Source organism: Halichoerus grypus, chromosome 2 (assembly GCF_964656455.1).
Source record: "Halichoerus grypus chromosome 2, mHalGry1.hap1.1, whole genome shotgun sequence".
NCBI classification, from domain to species: Eukaryota; Metazoa; Chordata; class Mammalia; order Carnivora; family Phocidae; genus Halichoerus; species Halichoerus grypus.
In genome coordinates this window covers 24,441,869-24,466,628 of record NC_135713.1, presented here as the reverse complement: position 1 = coordinate 24,466,628, position 24,760 = coordinate 24,441,869, and the positions used below count along the sequence as shown (strand labels likewise).

The window sequence follows — 24,760 nt, the reverse complement described above, 5'->3', positions numbered from 1 at the left end:
ACCAGCTTATTTCTGTTTGAGCTAAACAAAATAAACACATTTAAGAGGGAACTTGAAAAAATTATTTCAGAGGTTCATATCCTGTAAGTTTGTCGCCTGGAATGTTCGTTCTTTGGATTTTTCCTCCTTAACTCAAATTAGAGGCAAAGCAAGGATTGTGTTTAACGAGCTCCTAATGTATCTTCACAGCTGACTGGGTCGAACACAGCTGACTACCTGTAGAGAGACACATCTCTGAATGGACATACGGGTGGGAAAATAAAAACACAGTGACAGATTAGAGAGGAAACGCCATCCGGGGCAGAAAATGCATTGTTAAACTGGGTTGGTCCAGGGGTGTTTACTACAGGAAGTACTAGTAACGTGTTTTTACTTTCTCATCCGTAACGTGGTCCAGATTTTATGAGCCATAAAGATTGAAATACTGTAGTAAGGATTACAGAATAATGGCTTTTGGTGACTATGTATATCTACCTATATAATGATGGATATATGCATACCCAGATATCTATATATTAAATTTTCAGGTGTTAATAGTGTTATTAATAATTGGTTATCTATCGAGAGAGTTCTATATGCCAAGCACTATGGCAAGTGCTTTCCATACTGAATCTCATTTAATTATCACAGCAGCCCTACAAAGTAGGTACCTTCATTTTATAATGTATATATATGTATTATATAATATAGTAACCATTTTTCATAGAGGAAATTGAAGTTTAGAGATGTCCCATATGCAAACAATTGAAATCCAGGTCAGACTAAAAAGCCAACACTTTTAATCACCAAGCATGTTTGGATTATAGACTACTTCTAAAGGCTATCCACTGTTGCCATTTCAAGTGCGTGGTTGTGTAATTGTACACATTCTCTCTTGCTGCCAAAGAGCATCCTCATGCCTCATTTGTCCCAGCCATTCAGGGCGTTTATGTATTTGTCCATTCACGAAATATTTATGCAGTGCCTACTCTGTCTGTGCCAGGTCCCGTTCTAGGCACTATCGGTGCAAAACCTTAATCAGGAGGGGGGCAGGAGTGGTGGTGGGGGTGGATGGAGACCGACAACGAACAATGTGTAGCATAAATAAGGCAATTATTAGAAGGTGATATGTACAGTGTAAACAAAGAGTAGAGCGGAAGGAGGAGGGTGAAGAGCACTTCTGTGTATGACTGAGAGGCTGTATATGCTTTGTAGGAGGAGATTGCCTCATTGAGGAAGTGACATTTGAGCAAAGGTGTGGGGAGTCAGCCAAGGGGCTGTCGGGTGAGGAGGACAGAGCTAGAAGAAAGGCCCTGGGGTGGGAGGGTGCCTGGAGTGTGTGACAAACAGCCAGGAGACCCTACGGCGGGACCTGAGGGAGCCCCGCCCGGACAGGAAGGGAGTAGGAAAAGGCCATGTCATCTGGGGCTTGGAGGCTTCTGTATGTCCTCACTTTACCCTGAGGTGCTGGTGGGTGGAAAATTGCAGCGCTCTGGGCAGAGGGATGTTCATAATCTATCCTTTATGCCGGATTCCAGTGTGACCAATGGCAAGGATTTGCAAAGCAGAGGATTGTAACTAAGGATGGCCTCTGGGGATAGTGAATAGAATCAAGACTAATGTCTCCCAAAGCATTCAACCTTTATGTACCACGGTTCATGTCATCATTTAAGGCAAGAGAGCAGGCATTTATCACTACCTAATTCTGCCCCAGTTTAAGTGATCTGTATCTTTTGTTTTGGTCCTTTGCACACCTGAAAGTGCAATACCTAGAAGAGAGGGCACGTTGGGTAATTCAAAGGCATTTCTTCACTGCCTCCTTCTCCTACAGCTACAGCTGCCTGTATCTTTTCTTTTTAGCCCAATGTACATCTGAACAGAAATTCTAGAAGGGAAGTCTTTCTCAAAGCTAACTTTTATCGACTGAAGATGTGAGTTCTGAGCACGTGGAACAAAAAAATACATTCTGGGAAAGTAATAGCTTTCTTCCCAGTAACTGACCTCTTCCCTTTTCTCTACGCCCTGAGGCCAGAGGACAGCAGTGAGATTTTGGCGGGGGGGGGGGGGGGGGGGGGGGGCGGGGGGCGGAAGGGGGAGGGGGATGCTTGGGCCAATTTGCTTTCAAATCCCATCATAAAGCTAGAAGGTAGCAAGGCATTTGAAATCAGCCTGCCTAGGCTCACGTAAAGGATTTGACCCTTTTACGTCTGTTTCTTTCCATGAAAGAGAGGCAATAACACAGTGCCCCAGTGTTGTCATCAGGAATGAGTTCGTAAATGTGGAAGTTTCGTAGACTCTAAAGCACCATAGAGACACGAGATGTCGTAGTTGTTTTCACTGTGGTTTTATTTTTGTAAATAAAACAAGAGATGCCACAGGATCCACTTTATTGACTGCAGATTTCCTCCCACATCGGTGTGGCTTTTCTCTTATAAAATCTCGGGTTTGCTTCCACCTTCTTCGATTGTCTCATTTGCAGTTCGGGCTCTGTTTCAGCCTGGACATTGCCCTGCCTTCTATGAGCTCACAAAGAAAGTAGAGTGCAGTGTGGAAGCACCAAGGCTCAGGGGGTGGAAGATCTGGGTTTGGAACTTTGTTCTACCACCTGTTAGCTGTGTGACGTGCCTACAGGACTGCACTTCTTGGAGCCTTGGTTTTCTTATTTGAGATGCAGATAAATATATACCAGATGGTTCTGAGGGTTAAAGGAGAAGAACAGTTGTGAAGCATCTTGGCCAGTGTGTAGCCCACAGTGTTAGCCTAGTAAAGGATCAGTCCCATTGAGCTCCTTTTTAAATTAGGTACAGAATTCCAAAGACACTAGACCAGATGTAAGGAGCAAGGAGACAAGTTAGGAGTCCCGAGGAAACAGCAAATTTATTGGAGGAAGGAAATGATGAAGAGAGGATAAAGGTAGTTGGTGAGGAGGAAAAAAGCCGGGGGGGGGGGCGGGAAGGGAGAGAAAATGGGTAGATGATGAAGGAAAGGAAGAATCACCTCTTTGAGATGAGAGTCAGCTCTCCTTCTATAGACCACGGAAGAGTCTGTGGAATTCTCCCTGACTACAGCCGTGCCAATTCAGCCCTTCTAAAAATAACCTTTTTCCCCCTAATCAAAAAGAATATTTGTATCCTTCTCTTCCAAAACAATTTTTACAGACTCACACCATTAGAAACACTGATTTGTCTTTGCATACTGTCAGCTTTTATTTATCTTCATATCTTAAAATACTTTTCCCAAATCTTCGTTGACAAAGAGAATCACAGTTCTGTAGTTAAGTTTCAAGACTTCTGTTATAATTAGCAAAATTGACATGGAATGTGAAGCTCTTAAGCAGGGATCCCTAGGCATTCTCTTCTTGGAAAAATGTAGGTCTTTTACTCTTTATTCTTCTCAACACTATATTGTAATTTTTAAAAAGAGTCCCCCTCCGCCCCCATGCAATCCAGGTTGACGCTTAACTTCTTACCTTTCTTCCCCTTGTGTAGCAAGCTTACTTTGACTTTTGGAAGGACTGAGTTAACTAACATTTGATTTCTTAGTTCACAACAGTCAACAGTCTGTTGAACATTTTGAGCTCAACCTGTGTGCTTAATTCATGGGTTGGGGACAAAAATTTCATTTGAATCATTGCTAGACCTCGATTTTCACCATGATTGCATTCATTTCTTTTAGGTCCCAGATTTATTTCCTCAGTCACAGAAGTTGATAATTATTGAAAATCTGAGAAATAATAGACATTGTGTATGTGGCAGTTGGGGAGCAAGGCTAAGAAGTTAGTGATTCAAAGGGGTAGCCCAAAGCAAGTTGGCTGGGTGGAAGAAAATTTCATCACTTTTCATTTCCCCGTATGAGAGAGAAAAAGTCATCACATTTCTCTTTCCACTTTCCCATTGATCTTTTTAAACTTTACCTTCATAGAAAGGGCCCTCAGCACACCCTCCATGCCGGATGACTTTCTCTCTTTAAAATTTAACAATGTTTGCCAGGTTAAACGGGAAACAACAAATGAAATGGAAAGGGCACATTGAGAGTGCCCTCCAGTCCCCCTGGGATTCATTCCCTGTCTGATAGACAAGAGATGCTTTGGGTGGACTGATTCCCAGGGTAGATGAAGACATGGGCCAGTTTCACATCTGTTCATTCTCCAAAGCTGTTTTCAAGCCAAAACTAGTTCATGGTTGAACAACACAGATCCTTAGCATATAACTCTGCTCACCTAGATCGGGCTGTATGCCTTACCGGGGGAGGCGGATAAATCTAGGGTGTCACAGTAACAGTGTGTGCCCCTCAGCATGGGGACATAGGAGGCAGGGAGAAGCAGTTTACCTAGTAGGGTCACGATGCACAGAAGGATGGCGATCAGGGCCCCCGTGCTCAGGCCCGTGGGGTGCACGAGGGCCTCCGCGTGGCAGGACTGCATGTTGCCGTGGTGGTCACATGCACAGACCCGGACAGTCACTGTCCCTGTGCTGCTCTGGACTGGGTAGTCGTTGTCTGAAATCACCACGGGCAGGAGATAGGTGCTCATCTCGTGTCTGTTGTAGCCATTTTTCCGAGTTAAGATTCCTGCCGTGTTATCTGCAACCGGAAAGCAAAGTGGTGAATGTCACGTGCATACCACATCGTGGATTGGAAAAATTGTGACGCTAACAGAGAGAGAGCGAGAGAGAAAGCTATCAATATATAGACAGAGAAGATAACTTGGGTGCATTTACCTTTGTTGTCGTGAATGGTAAAGTTTGAACCACTGGCTGCTTCTGGGGCCAAAGAGAAGGAGAATTGGTGCCCGCTGTAAGGGTCATCTTTGTCAATGGCTCGTAGGGTCTGAATCAACTAAAATCAAAACCATAAAGCTGCTATGAAGTTCGGCTAACTCAAAAGTGTTCCTTACAGTTTTGAAGTAAATTGCTTGACTACGTGATTTCTAATTTTATTTATTTTTTTATGTTTATTTTTTAAGGCATCTTTTTTTTTTTTTAAAGATTTTCTTTCTTTATTTATTTGACAGAGAGAGAGGGAACACAAGCAGGAGGAGTGGGAGAGGGAGGAGCAGGCTTCCCGCCAAGCAGGGAGCCCGATGCAGGGCTCGATCCCAGGATCCTGGGATCATGACCTGAGCTGAAGGCAGACGCTTAATGACTGAGCCACCCAGGCGCCCCTGATTTCCTATTTTAATTTTAAAACAGTAGCCTCTAGAAAATTTACAATGAATCCACTTTATGCAATGAACAAATGGGTTGGAAATAGAGCCGGGAATAATACTTTGTTGTAGGGCTAACCCCACTGGGCACTGTAGGATATTTAACAGCAAGCCTGGCCTCCTCCTGCTATATACCCATAGCACACTACTCTTTGTGACAATCAAAAATGTCCCCACACATTGCCAAATGTCCCCTAGGGGCAAAATCACATGGGTTGGGAAACACTGCCCTAGAGAGACACAAAGCTGTAAAATACCACAATGATCTATGAAAACATTTCAACTAAAAAAATCAGGCACTCTTTGGACACAGCCTGTTTAGAAATGCAGTCTTGACATATACATAAGCCATCGACTTGCCTAAAAGCTAACAAGAAAGTTTGTACATAAAATACAGCTTCAGCTTCCTGCTTTAATATGTATTTTAACAGTGCACTTCTGTTTTGACAAACTGTAACATAATTTTTATATCACTGGCAGAAAAGACCTATTTCAGGTAGGGACAAATGTGTAAAACAGGAAAACATTCACGAATTTGTATTACTTGTACAGATGGGCAATATAAATAAGTGAAACTATGAATTATAGACAGTTGTAAAATATGTTCTGGTTATTGCTTTCCAGTATATATGGTAATTAAAAGTAAGCTCACCAATTAAGATTTTTTCCAATAAAGCTGTGACTAATCTATTTTAATGAAAACTTAAGACTGATTTGAATCAGCATCAGTCTCTGAGAATGATGAACTTCCAGTTCTTAAAAACTGTTTGTTCTTTTATGCAAGTTAAACATTCATTCTGGTTCTTATTTATAGTATTAATTTTGTTAGCATATACTTCATAGATAATTCAAAAACTCGCCCTCAGCTCTGTGTATTAGAAGATCTAAATTAATCTGACTGAATTAATTTGCTTTCTTATGAAACTCACCTGATCTGCTTTTGCTTTTTCGCAGACAAAAGTTTCATAGAATTCAGCAAATTCTGGGGCATTGTCATTGACATCTAGAACTTTAATATATAGAGGCACTCGGCTGCTTTGCTTTGGATTATCTGCAACATGCCAAAAAGAAAGAAATAGGCATTTATGTATTCATCGCCAATCCCCTTTAGACAGTTGTCACTCACTCCTTTCTCATTCATACACAGATTCCCCAAGGCTGCTCTGAGTACCACAGGGCATTATGTACAACTTAGTCACCAAAAAGAATTAGATTGGTACTTCTGGAGTTGGATACACCTGTTGGAGATAGCTGTGAGACAAAGCTACTTGTGTGGATAGAGTACAACTGGATAGCAAACCCCAGAGTCGCACAAAATAAAGAAAAGCTATCCAGGAAAGGCCGTCTAGAGGCAGATTTTAAGAGAAGCCAAAGAAACAAGGAGATGGGGAAAATTGTACAAAAGAAAGATCGAGGGAAATGTGAAGGAAACCAATGGTTGTTTTGGTCTTAGCTCTTTAGTTTTTGTGCTGAATACAAGCTAGATGTAGTGCTCAGCACTTTGCTATATTATCTTATTTAATCCTTACAAACTTTTGAGGTAAATACAGCTATCGACCCTGCTACAGAGATGAGGAAACCGAGGCACAGATAGGTTAGGTAATTTGTCCACCTTCACAGAGATGATAAGTAAGAAGTAGAACCTAGATTTCAACTTGGGTCTGTCTGACTCCAAAGCCCAGGCTGTTCATCCAGGATAATGAGAGAGCAGCATCCATGTTGGAAGACTGGAGGTGAATGAGTATTTTGGGTAGTGTGGAAGACAGATTCTTGGTCTAAGAATCAGGAATTGGAATCTCTGAGCTCAGTGCTCCTCATTCACTTCACTTATATATCTGTTCACAACATAAATATTTAGTGAGCATCTCATTTCTAATACGTGCTAGCCACTCTCTGGGGTGCTGGGACACATGGGGGACATAACACAGATCCGGCATCCTGGAGCTTTATTCTACTGGGGGCAGATAAACTGTAAACACATAAATAGATAATGCATCAGATGGTAAATGCTATGGAGAAGTTAAAGAGGGAAAGGGATGGGAGAGAGGTGGAGGTGCTACTTTGAGGGGGATGACCGCTCATTCTCATCTGATGAGATGCCATTTGGACAGAGACATGAATAAAGAGATGAATTAAGCCATGTGAATATTTCCGGCTCTCCAGATAAAAGGAACACCAAGTACCAAGGCCCTGGAATGGGAGTGGGCTGGTTTTATGTAAGCCCTGGGCTTCTGTTGCATCAAAGATAGTTAAGAAGTTTAGACAATAAGATTCTTAAGCTCCTTTGCATCTAAAATGTTGCTCACATTATTCCAAAGTTGGAGTTGCCGAAGATGAAGTTTTTTTTTAAAAATTTTTATTAACATATAATGTATTATTTGTTTCAGGGGTACAGGTCTGTGATTCATCAGTCTTACACAATTCAGAGCGCTCACCATAGCACATACCCTCCCCAATGTCCATCATCCAGCCACCCCATGCCCCCCCACTCCAGCAACCCTCAGTTTGTTTCCTGAGATTAAGAGTCTCTTATGGTTTGTCTCCCCCTCTGGTTTCATCTTGTTTCAAAAATGAAGTTTTAAAAGGTCTTTATCACTAGTACTTTCAAATATATCACAGAAACATTAAGTCTTAAAAAAAAAAATTTTAGGCACAAAGCTTAAAAAACACATGAAATGACTACTTCAGTAAAACATAAAATTTCATGATGTTATAAAAAATGGTCCTTTTCAGTGTGAAAAATAATTTTGTAATTTTAAAGCTTTAAGTATGTTCTGTCATTGATATCTGCATTAGTCCCTCCGCATAAATTCTGGAGAGCAAATTCCTACCTAACGAATTTGTAATTAGGAGTTCTTAATGCTATCACAAAGCAATGCTTCATTTTGCCCATATTGGTTATTTATTATTCTACTCAATATTCTTCAGCTATTTCAAATCTCATGAGTTAGGTTGACAAAGAATACTACTGTAATATACCATTAGATATGGAATATTTCACACTAGATACCCAACTGAGCTAAAAATATTTGAACTTTTAAAATCAAAAACAAAAACTAAAAAATGAGCTATAATTTGGAAGCTTATTTTTAAGCATTTAAATGTTATTTTAAAAATACTTTTTCTTTCATGTACTTAGGCCTACACATTGTGTTTATATTACACAATTTTCACTGTGTATAATCATTTTATTTGAAGCATTCATTTGGCACTATTTTTCTTTGCCTTCATTTTCATGGGGACTTCCATAAAATCTGCTCTAAACATCTTATTGATTACTTGGTGGTTTGGATTGCTCGCTTTGGTGTACAGTGGAAAAGCTAAAATTTATATCTCTTACTTCTGTAACGATTTTGAACTAGAAATTCTATAGAAAACTGGAGAATAGATATCTGAAAGATTTCTAAGTAATGCCTACATTTTTTAATATACTTGATTCCCCTCCCCTCCCAATTCCAACCATGAGCCCATGTTTTTCAGCTGCTTCTGTTATGTTCTGATTGATAAAGCTTTTTGGAATCAAATCCAATATGTACCAATTCAACCTCATTTGAGAGATGCATTCTCATTTTATTATTTCTGAACTACAGATCATCCACGGGTGCCTCTGCATTTGTGAATGAATTAACACATGCCCAGAAGAAACATTACTGCAAATCATTACAGGGCTGTTTCCCTCAATATGTAGCGAGTAGGGTATCAGTACATGGTGATGAATTTCAGCCTCACTTCACCAGCCCTTGCCGGGACACTCACTCCGTACTCCGTCAGCTGGGGACAGCTGCGGTGTGAGGTTAGACTTACTGATCTCTGTTGCGATTACTGTAATGTTGTGCCACAGCAGTGTTTCTCGGTCAAGAAGTTTCGACGTAAAAATTGAACCATTTCCAGAATCAATGTTGAATATTCTGTCCATATCTGTGTGTCGATCAACAGAATACCTAAAAATGCAGAGTAGAATTTAGAATGGTTTTCTTTTCTTTTCTTTTTAAAAATGAAATATAGTTGACACACAGTTACCTTCGTTTCAGGCGTCCAGCGTAATGATTTGACAGGTCTACATGTATGCTATGCTCACCACCAGTCTAGCTACCGTCTGTCCCCATACAATGCTAGAAAGGTTTTCCTAGTATTTGTTATTCTCACATCCTAAAACTAGTCCCAGAATTTGTTACATGAATTTTTTCTACTTGTAGCACATATTTGCATATCTATAACTCAGTATTAAGCAAAATATTCTGGGAAATTAATTCTTTACAATTGAGGTCCTAACGGTAAACCCATTAGACAAGTTGCGTGAGTTTGAGAATCACCAATAAAGTTTCTCTTATATGTAATTTGTATCAAGTTTGTATAGTAATTGTCACATTTTAACTCAAATTTTTAGAACCTTAGAACTTTAATGTGTATGCAGGTGTTCCTGTGCATGAGTAGGGTTATTGTCTAGTTTTCTGTTATCTACTTTGTTTTAAAAATCATTATGTAGAAAGAAGCAAAAACTGGGTGGTGTGGCTGCAGTTAGTGAGGTGGGAAAAGAGAGATAGAAAATGAGGTTGGGGAGAGATTCAAGAGTCTGGACTGTGGAAGGATGGGCTGGCCATGGCAAGGATTTGGGATTTGTTCTAAGAGCAATGCGAATCTACCACTGGATTTTAAGCAGGGAAATGTTCCAATCTGAATCACGTTTAACAAAGATCACTGGTTGAATTGAGGAGAATGGTTAGCTGGTGCAGTCACAAACTGGTAGAAGAACAGAAGAACAGGATTTGGGGAAGAGCCTAAGTTCCCGATATATTAAAGCTGAGGGTGATCAAGGAAAGCCTGGGAAGGGAAAGATCTGGATTGACAACTTAGATTTCTGGTTCAATTGTCTAGGAAGAGAAGGTCCAGTGAAGGGAGAAAAATATTAAGGAGAGAATCACTTAAATGGAGAAAATGGGGACCCACAGTGCCCAGAGCAGTGCCCAGAGCAGAGTAGGAACTGGAGAACTATTTAAGGAGTTCAGAGAATTCAAAGAAAACCGAGAGTTGTCTTAGAAATCAAAGGAGGACAGAGTTTTCAACACTGAAATTGATGGAAAACTAGCAGATTTTGAGAAATGTTATCTTCTTTATCAATTTATTACCAGTTTTTGGAATAGCTATATATGGGGAAAATATGTATGCACTGTTTTATGTAGGGGACATTAAAGAGAAAACTCAGGAGACAGTTGATATGTTAAGGTCATTAGGGGGAAAAATTGCCCATTTCAGCTAGAGTCTCAAAATTTATGTTATGATGGGAAATTTAAAAATATTGGCTTGGTAGAAATACAATTAAGTAGATGACCAACAAATCATACACATGTAGACTTATTATGAATGCTCTAAGAAAAATAAGCTCTTGTTACTAACTTGTAATAGTGTACCATGTTCAAGATTCTATTTCAGTTGATTATTTTACTTCAAAATGTAACTGGTGAATTATAATAAGTATATTTTATTTAAATAAAATATATTTTTGTCATATATCAAGGGTCTAAATAAAATAGATATTTGATTATTGGAGTCTATTTAAACCTGCTATTAAAGAGAATTAAGAAGTTCAAAAAGGATATCTATATATCTCAAGTCAGGTTAGAATTTTAATTTTAGTTTATATAAACCTTATATTTTATTATTAAGGGTCCATCTCTTACAGATAAAACAGCCATTATTTTTGCCATTTTATGTCATGAATCAATGTTTATTCAGAATTTAGGCAACAGCATTGAACTTGATCACCTGCCTTCACTGTTAATTTGAGAATGATAAATATTTATAGCACATAACTACCCAAAAAGGAAATCTCAATATTCATAGATCTTGTAAGAAATTTAATGACAGCCTACAAATATATTTTCCCCTCATGAAAAATGTCAAGCTTAAGATATGCTGCTTATTGCCTTTATAAGCTGTTACAATTATATACAGCAGTAACTTTTTCTTGTTCTTTGTCTGTTTTCTTCCTGCTATGGTTTTAAGTTTTACAAGTAAGCATATTTTCCTGTCAAGCCTTTGAAATAAAGAATATGGGGTGAGGAATTTTGAGTTGAAGGTGGCTATTGATTTTAAAGAGAAACTACTTAGGAAAAACCGAAATTGTACGTGAGTTTTTCCCTTAATTGGGAGATTTAAAAATTAATAGGAAATTTCAGATGTCTACATTGTTTAGGAAAGATGTTTGCACATGAAGCCTTATCTGTCTGTTGTTTTTCTTTCCAAAGTAATTTCAATTCATATCTAGTATATTTACTGCCCAGTCACATTAATTGTAGTCACAACAGATAAGGAACAAGGTAATCAATCTTAACATGATTATAGCAGATTATTTTGCTAGGTAGCTCTTTTTTTCCCCCCCAGAAATTTATTATATGCCGTGATTCAATAATTTGTCTTCTAATATATCCTCTCAAGTCAGGGAGATTTGTGGGTCAGGAAAGGAAATATGTTTGCATGTAAATTTTTCATAATATCTCTTCAGAGTGACATTTTATAAGGCTCTTCCATGGAATTGTCAAAGGGCATTTGTGATAAAGTTACTGGAAGAAAATTATTTTATGTAATTAAAGAATTAAAGATTTGTGCCTGCATAATGATAGATCAATGTTTGGGGGGAGAATTCTCTAATATTAATTGTGTACCTAACATATTGTCTAGCACCTTAGTTGTTCAATACTTACATCTTGGATAGCCAAAAACTATGTGTGGATGTACTTTCCCAATATGAGAATCACTTTTGTCCTATAAAAGGACTCACTGGAATATACATTTATATACCAATATATCCTTATTTGTATTTTTACCCTTCAGTCTATATCTATATATGAAATCCATATGTACCAAGAAAAGGCTGGTATAAAAAAATTCAAAATTAGCTGACAGCCAACCCAGTCTGACAAGCTAACTACTTCCTTTAATAAAACATAAAATAATGCAGTGGGTTAAAATGGTATTCATTATAAAAAGTAAAATAGACATAAAAATGCAGCCTAAATTCCCAGGAGACATTATCTCTTTCAATTAAAAGCATGTTGACTGATCAAAGAGGTAACAAAGCTCATATTTATATGAACTTCCAGCATTAACCCTTTTAAATTGGTCTTGACATTGACTTGCTAGATCTTTCCCTTACACAGGACAAACTCTGAGTGAGAGAATCGGTTGTGAAGTACTTAAAATTATTTGTGTTGTACAAACAAAGGCTGTCGTTCATTTTCCATATTAATAATATTAAATGTATATGGAAGGACACTTGATCCGTGGGGCTTACATGTGACTACTTTGGGTTGACTATAGTCCAGTTCACGGAGTCTACAGATATTCTCATAGATATTCTCGTATAAAACAACAAGAGTCTATTTTCCGGTTGATTTAAAACTATTCCCTGAGAGTAAACTAGGCATTTTTGTGTTTTAGATGTGGGACTTGCCATAAGGTTTCATTTGAACAAAGAGCTCATGGCTGAAAAGTTAGAAAATGATTGCTTTAGAATCTCAAACTCTTTCATCTGCAATAATATTCTTCATGGGACCGCCAGTGTGATCCTCTTAAACAGTAGTTTTAGATTAGGTTAATACTCCTATTCAAAACTTTGCAGTGGCTTCCTCCCTCAATCAGAATAGAATCCAGTCTTTACCAAGGCCTGCAAATGCCCTGTAGGACCCGCCACACTCACCACTTACCGTACCTCCCTGTTGCCTCACAAACTACTCCCCACCTTGCTTGCTCTCTTCTAGCTCATAAACCTCCTTGCTACTCTTTCTTCATGCCAAGCAAGCTCTGGTATCAGACCTTACCCTCATTTTTCCCTCTCCTTGGAATGTTCTTCTCCCAGATATCAACATAGTTCATCCCTTCATTTCAATCAAATCTTTACTCAAATGATTTCTTACCAAGGGCAGGCCTGACTACCCTATGTAAAATGGTACCCCAGATACCCTCTGTTTCCATACTCTGTCTTATTTTACTGCTTACACTGTATTTTACCTGAAATACTTCATATTTGTTGTTTGCCTATTTCTGTCTGCCCCAGTTAGAATGTAAGCTTCATGAGATCAGGACTTGATATTGTTCTCTATTGTATCTCTAAAGCCTAGAACATACCTGGCATATGGCAGGTGCCCTGATCAGAATTTATCTGTGGGCTCACCGGCAAGAGTTCCTCTAGCTTGTCAGTCTGCTTACTTTTTTTTTTTTTTTTTTTATGGGGGCTAATTGATAGAATGATATTCTGATTTAGCAGTTTTCTCATCTAGTCAACTAAGCTACTGACTCAAGGCTGGAAGTTGTTGACTCCAGTGCTCTCATGATAAAATTCTAGAATACTAAAGCATCTGTGGTTTCAAAGAGCAATGAGGCTTCCTTACAGCCTGATTTACAGCTAAGGTATACGGAATGTACAGGGAAAATAGAGCTTGCTTCCATAGTATAAATTAGAATTCAGCTCTGTTAATTTCCCCAGGATTTCTCAGACATATATCATGAGATGATTCTTATTTTTATCCATGTCTGACAAAGAAAAACATTATGCACCCAAATGGAGCATAATTCTGCTTCTAAGTGTTACATGATATGTTCTTACACACTTGAGAAACAGACTCAGCCCGGTGTCTTGTTTATTAAAAGTCACAGAGTTCTCTCCATGCTACTCTTTGACAAATCTAAGACCTTAAAGAAAAATTCCAGGCCATTCTGTTGTATTTCCTTATACCATTTTCATGTAAGTAGTCAACTCCTATAGATCATTTTGTGTGTGTCCCCCTGCCCCAATTTTGTGTTTTTTAGATTTACAGTGTTGCTAAAGTAATGTTTATGTTGAGCAAGGAGAGTAAAGATGCTGTTTAGAGTAGTTTTTCAGGAAGACACAAGTGTCTCATTGGAAAAAAGGATTAATTTTCTAACTTGCAGGTGATACTTGCATAGCAATCGGCTAAAGCTTCTGAAAGAGACAGGTCGCAGGAGTGTGCTTACTTGACAGGATTCCTGGCAGCATCTGGATCTTGCGCTGTGACTGAGCCTATTGTCGTGTTTATCTGAGCATCTTCTCTTATCTGTAGGATGTAGGCCAGTTTGCTGAAGACGGGGGGCTCATCCACATCTTCCACCATAATTCTGACTGTGGCTGCATCTTTGAATGGACCCAGGTAGAGAAAGCGGGGTTCAACATGAGGATTGGAGGCTTCCACCTTGAGGGTGTACACTTTCTTCTTTTCAAAGTCCAAGAGCTTGGGGAGGGTAGGGGGAAGAGACATATTGGAAGCAACCAAGACACACAGAAAGACATGAGCCATTTTTAGTGCAAATCTAGGGTAAATGAATATGACCGTATTGCTTAGGAACATCACCACACAGTGTGAAATTGGGCAAAGGCATGGGAGTTCAGATGCCACACTGTCCTGATGAAAAGTGTGGGCTGAAACCACAGGGCAGTACACAGAAGTGTGGAATAATTTAAAACCAATAAACCATGTGCTTCAAAGCTAATAATTAATTTTGGTTACTTTTTTTAATGATTGCACTTTCATCATGTATGGTGTGATAGTTTCTCTTTCCTTTAGCACACTATTATATGTGTGTATCTGTAATGCTGCTGCCTTGCAAGTGGGTGCAAGGGTGCAAGGTATGATGGACAGGGAAGGGAACCTGGAGGCAGGAGTCTTATAAGACCTCCTTTAAAAAAAATTCTTGTATTTGACTAGAGGGAGCCCTGTCAGGGGCAAGTTGGCAAATACGTAGTAGATTATTATGTGTCAGATGTTGTCACATCTGGCTGTCCTTGAACACTTAATGAGTGTTTTAAAATTTGCCAGTATCTGGACCCCACCCTGGATCATTAAACCAAAGTATCTGTGGTGGGGGTGGGAATCTATATGTTTAAATGCCTCCCCCACATGATGTGCAACCAGAGTTGAGAACCACATGTTTGCATCATGACTCCCTTTTCCTCATTCAGATGAAATAGATTTAATATGGTTTTGTGGTTTTTTTTTTGTGTGTGTGTATGTGTGTTTTTTTTTTTTTTGTGCATGTGCATGAGTTGATAAAATATTCCGAGTGATATCCTGATAAGGGCATTGGGCTAATTACTTGCCAACGAAAGTAATGATCATTGCTGTCAGAGGTCTTTAGGAAAAGTATCTCTACTTCTTGAGACATAGTGAACCCAAATGCTTATTGCTGACTTTTAGTTTTAGATGATGATATGACAAGGCTCACTAGAAACACAATTAATCAAGATATTAGTGAATGTGATTTAGTTGGCTAGGCAAAATTTCAGTTTGAATCTGATAATGCACTAAGAAAATTAAAAAGGTTAATGCACACTAATGGGCTTCCTAATTATATTATAGTATAAAACATTGGTCTGAGTGTCGCTTAAACATGTTTTAATGTGTTCCCAGGTATTAAGACATGTAATCCAAAGCTTAAGAGGAAAGAATTTTCTCGTTATTTACATCCACCTATGCTTATATTTACCAGCAAATATAACAGTGTGCTAAAGAAGAGAGAAAATATTACACTGTACATGATGAAAGTGCAATCATTAAAAAAGGTAACCAAAATTAATGTATTGTTAGCTTTGAAGCACACGGTTTATTGGTTTTAAATTTTTCCACACTTCTGTGTACTGCCCTGTGGTCCTAGACAATTTTTGGGGGTGAATAGTGAGTGAGTACATAGGGCAAAAATTGGAATTCAGAAATATAAAAAATTTATTATCGTGTTCCAAAGAGTAGCTAAAGAGCTCATAGGAAATTTGTGTTAATTTATTTCTGTGGTCTTTTTATATCCTCTCTCTCTCTCTCTAATTCAGGCCGTATTTATCACTGCTTGTGTTATTCTCTTCCTTCAAAGCATGTATCAGAATTTCTAACTATACACTTGTTTGTTTGCTTATTTGCTTCCTTGTCTCTTTTCTGCCTTAGATTGGCAGTTCTGTGGAAGCAGAGACCATCCTGTTGAATGTACTATTGCACCTCCTGCATCTAGAACAGTGTCTGGCACTGTTTGCTTATTTTCCATTGACAATATTTATTTTATGTGCTTTAATGTATATTATTTATTTGTGTCATTTATTTACTTATTAGGAGGTTCTTAATAAGAATTTATTAAAAGTATGAAATTAATGAATACATCAGATTATCGAGGACCTCTAAAAGCCAACCATTAGATTTGGTGTTTAAAAAAAAAAAATTAGTAAAATAAGAATCTAGAGGAACGTTCATGTGAGATGTAATTACCCCGGTTACTCGGGGACTGGAGAAAAGTGAATGTGTCATTTGCATGGTAGCTAACAAATGGCATTACCTTTTTGACAGTAATGACCCCTTCCTGGGTTTCCTGGTCAGTGATGACATCAAACATGTCCAGCCCCTCTCCCTCTGTAATGCTGTACTCAATTTCAGCATTTTCTCCCGTGTCAGCGTCGCTGGCTTTGATCCTGCCAATCGGTGTACCGGGCGGAGAAGATTCGGGGGTCTTAAACTGGTATGTACCTATTAATCACCAGACAGATATAAGTCAAGCACAGATGAAGGATGCTCTATCATAATAAAGACAAAACCTGTTTTCTAACAGTTCTTTCAGACATTACTACGGATGCAATCAGATTTGTGCTTTCCTCACGATAATTAATGGTGCTCTATCCTCCTTACATCCTTACTTTCATGATTGTTAAGAATATTTCTTCTGTCATGACCTGTCTCTTTGCAGATGGAGAACACTTTTTTTGTCCTGTAAATAGGCCTCCAGGTTCATGGGTATGATGGCAAGAAAGACTAAGCTGCTGGGGGTGGGGGTGGTGCACAAGGTTTCGAAGCCCCCATTGAATAATCTTAGCAGAAAGAATGGGAAAGAATTTAACCTGACCTGTGACTTCAAGCCAATTATGAGGTAGTTCTTAAAAGGGTTCTTTGTGTCATTGCTAATAACAACTGGAGGTGAAAATAAATGACAGCGATCTAGAGGATGTATCCAAGCAGACACTCACTCACACAGGGAGCTGGTCTGGCTGCAGTTAGGGATACACATTAGACGCATTGAGAGAGAAAGCACCTAATTGTTTCTTCGACTAATCTTTTCTTTTAAATTTCATGACAGTATTTTTTCTATGCATAGGTTTCTCCTATTCTTCTATCTGTATTGCTGATTTAAAACCTGTATTTCATAGATGTACACTTTTCTTATGTCCTCATGTTGCAAAATTAGTTTAAGGAAACTGCATATGAGTTTCAAACTTAGATCCACCAGACCAGCATGTACTTAGGAGAAAAAAAAAAAAAAAGAATAAGAACAAAATTTATTTTACTCTCACCCATTACATTTTGCCAACCATCCATGCAAGTTATTTTGGAAAAGACATAGACTATGAGACTATGACACCACTAGAATATAGTCATGCAGTAATATTCATCCATTCAGTAAATGTTGGGCTCATCCTTGGCAGAATGATAACACAAGCCAAGGTTTTCCTCTAGAGTTTTTCTCCCCTCCTGTGCTTTAGTACATTATTCAGTAATGATCACGTCATCCAAGGAGAGAGCAAAGTGAGGTAAGGTCCCTGTGGTATTCCAGGTGCTGGCAAATCGTTTTGTTATCCTTCCCCGGGGCATTCCCCTATTGAAAAGGAGGTTTTGGGGCACAGTATTGCTGATTCTGATATTGTCATTTCAGGCCTCTGGGGGGGAAAGTTTTAGGGCCTATAAAGCTTTTCTTCTACTCATTAAATCAGAAATTAGTTTGATGCTCTGTTTGTTGCATTTAGCTGTGATTAAATACTTGAAAAAACTAAAAAATAATTTAATGATTTCCTGTTGATCCATGTATATCTCCATTATAAAAGAAGCCCCTATTAGCTGACCAACTTTAAAGAAATGCCATGATTGGGTAAGTGGGCATTCTTTTTAATAGTGGGCAGCTATTTTCTCCTGGAAGACAGGATTCAGGTAGTTTACTTAGATCATGGTCAGAAATGAATTTTGTTCCTGGAAGAAAAATCACATTAAAACCAGTACCCACTTGAGGTGCTCTATATGAAGGGCTCTAGTGTACTGCTTGATACAAAGTGGGCATTTAAGAAGGTCGTTTTTCCTTCTATCTAGTCATGAGAGTTAATGATTACAGAGAAGACTCTCCGTATCTCAATTAACCATAATATAGAAAACTGTTTATGATTGTAAATGGATTAAGTACATGGTTATTTCCCCGATTGTATTTTTAGAAACAGTAAAATGATAAATCCTCCCCTTATAAAGCTTTGTGAGGATTTAAAAGAGATTACATGACTGATTAAATTCACAAAACATAAAGTCAGTTTTTTTTTTTTTTAAACAGCAGCACGCTTGTGTACATATGTTCTGCACAAGCAAATTAATGCCTGGGGTAGTCTTTTTAATAAGGAAAAATAAAACAATGGTGTTAGCTTTACAACAATAACCATATCAGAAATTGCTCAGCTAATAAAAGTATGGTTCTTACTGAGGTCACTAATATTGATAATTAATAATAATGGAAAATAAATATCATTCTTAAAGTTAGAGTTTTACAAAAGTGCACAGAAGAAATTCATTCAATCAAATGTTCCTACTCTGGGGAAACCGGGGAGGATTGTCGTTGACATCAGTCAGCGTAATGTTCACTGTGGTCGTCCCAGATAATCCCCCCATCTGGCCACCCATATCCTTGGCTTGAATCACCACTTGGTACTGCTCCCTGTTTTCTCGATCCATGTTGAGCAAAGCTGTCTTGATGATACCTATGGATGTGAAATTCAGAAGTGAAAAGGGATGTATTAAAAATACTTTATCAAATCATTTATTTATACAAACATGGATTGTTATCCACAATATGCAAAACACAATACAGATGTCATGGGTGACTTAGAGATGATTGTAGGTAGCCCTTATGCTGAAGGAAATTAAAACCACAAAGGGGAGATAGATCCATTAAAACAAACAAACAAACACCTATCATACAAGGAGAGTAGTACAAGCCAATTGTGCAGTAGTATAGATTGTAGGTAGTATAAATATCATGTGTTATAAGATTACATAGCAAAATATAACTTGGAATGTGGTACAGTGTTATCCTACTTTAGCTGCTTGATAAAAGACATTTAAGTGTACTATGAGGAAATTGTTAAGCCATTTCCTTGAACTGACTCTTGAGTTTCACTTTACTGAATCGGCTAATTGCCCATCAAATATACCTACCATAATGAATGTTCGGAGCATTTTCTAAACCACAAAACTATGGTCTTAAGAAAACACAGCATCAGTTCTCCCATAATTATCATCTGTGTGATCCTAGAAAATTGAAGTTTTCCTAAAGCTGATGTGAGCATGAGTTCAACTGGTCCCAGCAGTGACCAATATTCTTATGTTAGGTTAAATTTCTCTCTATTGTCAGGTAGTTATAAAACAAGTAGTTGAAAGAACTAAAAGTTTGCCTAATCTCTATGTAGGCTTTATGCTTAAATTAACAACATTCTTTCAAAAATCTTTATAGGCTTTGAAGGCTTTGAAAGCTTTAAAGGCTTTATAACCTTCTCTGGTAGCACATTCCACTGCTTAACAACTAACGAAGCTGAAAGTATCTTTTTTTTTTTTTTTTTAATTTTTAACACGAATACCTCAGACAACAGGTCAATTTTATTCCTAGAGTCCTGGCTTCAGTGAAATTGCAGCTGCATCCTGTTGTCCAATCACAGTACTTCTCCATTTAAATACAGGAGATCCCCTTAGCCTTTTGTTCTTTACGTTAGATATTTCTAATTTTTCATCCTTATTGTTTTTCAACTCAGCATTTTCTTTCTCCCTGGGATTCTTGCCAAGTTCATTGCACCTCTTAACACATCAATTTCCAACTGGATCTAGTAATCTAGAAAAGTTTTGATTTCTACTAACAATAATGGATGCTTGAAAAATGTACGAAAGAAACTCAACTCCTATTATGATAGCAAAAATATGTGTAGAATTTAATGTACAGCACAGACAATATTTCCTAAGAAATAATTCATCAAAGATAATATGCTACTCTGTGGAGAAAATGCAGAAAAATGAGATGTTAAAACAAGGATTCCATTAAGGAATCCACTTTGTTTATTAGGATGGTACCAGTTAGGATGGGCTAGACAATGTCATAACAAACAAGGCAAAATCTTACTTGCTTAACACAGCTAACATTAATTTTTTTTCATGCTCTGAGTAGGCCAGCAAGAAGCTCTGCTCAGGAAAACAGACATCCAGGCTGGAGACCAGTGTCAACATTGGTTTCCATCTGTGATCTCGGTGGCAGGAGGAGAGGAATGTGGATTGTGCACCAAGTCTAAAAGTTCTGCTTGCAAGTGACTCGGATCACAGCCACATTTATTGGCCCAGACAAATCTCCTGGCTACCTCTATCTTCAGAGCAGTGGAAAGAGATACCAAATAACTAGAAAAAGACAAATTGGAATATTTGTAAATAGCCCTAATGGCTATCAGAAGGGACTGGTCTTTAACTTCACCCCAAACTGGAAGAAAAAATAACATTGTAGAAGTTTTTCTGAATCTACCCTATGTAAACATAATGGATGAAACATCCATTGTCAGATTTCTTGATTGAAATGATGTGGATTTCATGTTTACAAGTATATTGCTGGTACTTGGCAGATGAATCTAAGAAAATTCAATTATATTGATTGTTTTTATTAAAAAATATGCCAGCTCAGCTGAACATGTCAATTAAAATTACAGATTGTAAAAAGAAGATCAAAAAGGTATTCTAACCTGTTTCTGATTCAACTGAAAAATAGGGCTGCCCCTGTAGGATACTATACACAACTTTAGCACTGTTCCCGTAAGTTGGATCATCAGCATCAGTTGCAGTAACTTGGACAACAAATGTGCCTGTAATGATAGAAACATGAATTGAAAATAAATTAAGGGTCCATATGGATCCTTGACCCACACACAGAAAGAGAAAGCATGATCTTACTTTTGTACAAAACTATCATGGCAAGGGAGTGGAGAACTTCAGGACAGTACTAGGTTAAATAGCCTTGGATTTCTCACTCTGAAGGAGTGTGATCAACATTCTAAATGTTGTAAGGGTTAGGTTAAAGAGAAGCATGGGGATGGTCATGACCTTGGGTGGAACCAATTCCAATCAATCTCCAAAGGTTGAGATTTGATTGGATTCTTGGTATGGTCATCCTTGGAGGTTATCCAGACCTAAGTCAGTCAGCATCTTGCATTCCTTTGTTTATGGGGATTAGTTTCAGTGTTCTCCAATCAGGAAGCCACTTGTGATTTTGTTGGGAATTCTGTGTCGTAGGTGCTCTCTCTCCTGGACTGTAATGTGCTTATCGAGGGCCTGTCAGTGCAGCAGCTACTTTGTGACCTCAGAGATGCCAGCCTGAGGACAAAGCTGAATAGGACAGAAAATTTCAGAGAAATAATTGAACCCAAATCAAACCATGTCCAAAGCCCACTTAACTTTTGACTTAAGTCTGACTTAAGTCAATAAATACTTCTATCTGTTTAAACTAGTTTGAGTTAGGTTTTCTGTTACTTGCAAATAAAAGCACCCTAAATAATAAATCTACCTAATAATTCTAAGAGGTTGAAAGACCTTGAACCTTAAAAGAGGTAGTGTTGGATTAAATGATTGATTAAAACACCAGAGTATTCACATCTGGAGCCTGTAATTCCAAAAAAAATTATTATAATTAAATGCACAAAGAAGGCTATAATATTTTAGATCAGCATTCTTGTTTTAAGGACTGCAGTCGCCTAATAACCTTCAAAGTATTCCTAACCCCCATGGAATTCCACACAGATTTTTGTATTTATGCTTATGTGTCTATTTCATTGAAGAGAATATCCATAGATTTTTATCTGATTCTCAAAGGGATCTGTGATTTCCAAAAAGGGTAAGACCCTCTGATGAAGATCATCTCATGGCTGACTTTTGATATTCATATCAGATAAATGGTAAGCATACTGTTAGAGGTCTCCGGTCCATGGAAAGGACAGGGAAGTTACATTCAGGGAATATTAGAAGTTTTACATTGCTTTTGTAATATCTGACCAATCCTGTTTTTTGAACAAATATATTGTACTGTGTTAGGGTTGGATGCTCTGGATGTAGTATGTTGACGCATGAGATAGAGCTCCCGTACTTGTAATGTGGGAAGGAAGGTGGGGAGAATGAGAGCATTATATAATTTTAGAGCGAGAGCTAATAGTAGAAGTCAACAAACACCCACATTCTTATTTGACATCAAAATAAAATTTGAATGCTTTTAGAATATGATTATCTGGATGTTTGGGGCACCTGTTAGTTGCCAGATATTATCCCGGGGGCTCTGCACGTGTTTTCTCATTTCATCCTCATGATAATCCTTAGGAGCTGACCTTTATTATTTTTGTAGATATGGAACTGAAGGATCAGAGACATCAAGTTGCTGCTTATTAGTAGAATTTCAGACTCAGGTCTGTTTGACACCAAAGCCCATTTATACCACCCTGCTGCTGCCCCACAATCATGATGTAATTTCTTTAAGATGCTTTTTTATATCATCATAATGATATGTTAATTTATGATAATGGTTAATATGAACATAACTGTGCCTGTGTGCAAATGAGAAAGCCTTCCCTTCCTCAAGACATGTTACTCCTAGCTACCCCCCAAATATTGGTAATACATATTAATTCTATAATGGCTTCAAAAGTGAATGGCACCCCCTAGAGTTGTGCAATGACACCTTGCACATCAAGTTTTGTTTTCTGGAAACTGTTTTACTGGGTGGTGCTGACGATGAGAGGTGCTTCGTTAATTCTTCCTGCCTTTTACCCCATAGAGGAAAAGTACTTTTTTTCCTAACAAATCCTCCTTTTAAAAGAGTTCGAATCCCTCTCTTTTGCTTTGCTGATGGTTTGTGGTTTTTCTAACAAAACAGAGTGGCTTTAAGTAATGAGATGAGCGACTTCTTGATGAGAAAGATTTAGAGGGTTTACAATCATTTCCCTAGATTAGGTTTTTCCAAGTCTTGGAACTCTGACCTAAAATGCCTCTGATATCTGACTCACAGGATTATGGAAAAGTTATTATTATGTAACTTAGCCCTTCTGAAGTTGACACTGAATGAAAACAAAAATAAGCCTTTATACAAGTAGCTTAAAATTTGTTACTGTCTCCCATGAAGTATTTTAATGTGGCTAAGAGTGATGTCAGTAGGATTTTTTTTAAAATTTGAATTCTGTTAACCTTCTCCCAACTTAAGCAAATTAAAGCTGTACTTATTAACTTTAAAATTGGTAGTAGAATTGTGCACAAAATATTAATTCACCATATTAATGTCATGAGAATCTTTTAATTTCCATCACTTAGTAAAGGATATATCCCCTAGACATCATCATCTGCACATTGTTTATGGATTTTTTTTTTTAAGTTTTCTTTGGGTCTCTTTCCCAAAAACATAGTTAATTAAAGCAAATGTCATTACTCTTCAGTCTGGATTGTAGATTCAGGCTTTTGTTCTACACTGGGGAAATCCTCACCTCAGGCCCAGTACCAATATGTGTTAAGAGAGGTGGAGAGGGCTGCTATCTCTCAGCCTGAGGACGAGAGTGGGCACCTGGGGGGGGGGGCAAGAAGTGGATGAGGTGATGTCTCTTTCTTCCTACTGTTCTTGCCTGCCATTTTTCATCCCTTCATCATTAGAGGAAATGCTGTTTTCTTAAAGATAATGATAAAATGAGACTAAAGTAATATTAGGAAACGCAGGTGCACTTACAAAAAAGGTCATAAAGGCAGTGTTTGAAATAGGATAGTTTTGGAATTTAGCATCTAAATTCACTCAACTCAGTAAATTTCACTCATAGGATCCTTTATTCAGTTGATGTACTAGAGGAGAAACATTGTATGGTTGAAATCGCATCTCACTCACCAACATCAGACATTTCAGGAACAGTGGCCGTGTAAACATCCTTGGTAAATGTTGGTTCATTGTCATTGATGTCATGGATCTTGATGATGAATTCGGATTCGGGCTCCACGGGCCTCCCTGTCCTTCTGTTTATAGCTTGAGCTCGAAGGATGTAAACAGGTTTTTCTTCCCTGTCCAGCCTCTTGGTGGCTTGTATATCCCCTGTGTTTTCATTGATAATGAAGAGATCTCCTGCTCCATCTCCTGAAAGGATATATTTAAGTGATCCATCTCCTCTATCCTGGTCTGAATGTAACTAGTGTAGAAAAAAAAAAATTAAAGAAAGTAAAAGTCAAGCATGTGATTCTAAACTGTTTGTCTTTATGATGCTTGCTATGTCAACTTTCATTCAGTCCTTTCTGAGGGATGCAGGTTTGGGTTTTGTTTTGTTTTTCTCACTGTTTACTTAAATCCTCAATAGTAATACCATTCATTAATGAATATGTTGCCTTATAATCATACAAATTTCCAAAATTGGAACAGAGCTTATAGAAAATGTAATAATCCTTGTTTTGGAGAAGGGAATTCTAAAGGCCAGAGTAATAGCAAGATGCCCAAAGACATATTAGCCTGGTTAGAATGAAACTA

The 24,760-nt window shown here is 38.0% G+C and overlaps 1 protein-coding gene across 3 annotated transcripts in view; it reads right to left on the bottom strand.

The window, feature by feature from the left end:
• Nucleotides 1–24,760, bottom strand: part of CDH6 (cadherin 6) — a 125,088-nt gene that overhangs the window by 6,691 nt on the left and 93,637 nt on the right. For 2 of the 3 annotated variants that reach the window (XM_036088432.2, XM_036088431.2), the window contains exons 3-11: nucleotides 24,134–24,428; nucleotides 20,970–21,089; nucleotides 18,789–18,956; nucleotides 16,511–16,698; nucleotides 14,174–14,427; nucleotides 8,987–9,123; nucleotides 6,112–6,233; nucleotides 4,698–4,815; nucleotides 4,309–4,560 (exon numbers count right to left, since the gene is read on the bottom strand). In XM_036088432.2, coding sequence (XP_035944325.1) covers nucleotides 4,309–4,560; nucleotides 4,698–4,815; nucleotides 6,112–6,233; nucleotides 8,987–9,123; nucleotides 14,174–14,427; nucleotides 16,511–16,698; nucleotides 18,789–18,956; nucleotides 20,970–21,089; nucleotides 24,134–24,428 — 1,654 coding nt within the window. Of the gene's footprint in view, nucleotides 1–2,315; nucleotides 2,675–4,308; nucleotides 4,561–4,697; nucleotides 4,816–6,111; nucleotides 6,234–8,986; nucleotides 9,124–14,173; nucleotides 14,428–16,510; nucleotides 16,699–18,788; nucleotides 18,957–20,969; nucleotides 21,090–24,133; nucleotides 24,429–24,760 lie in introns of those variants that run through there. The other variant, XM_078066593.1, reaches the window with a different exon arrangement.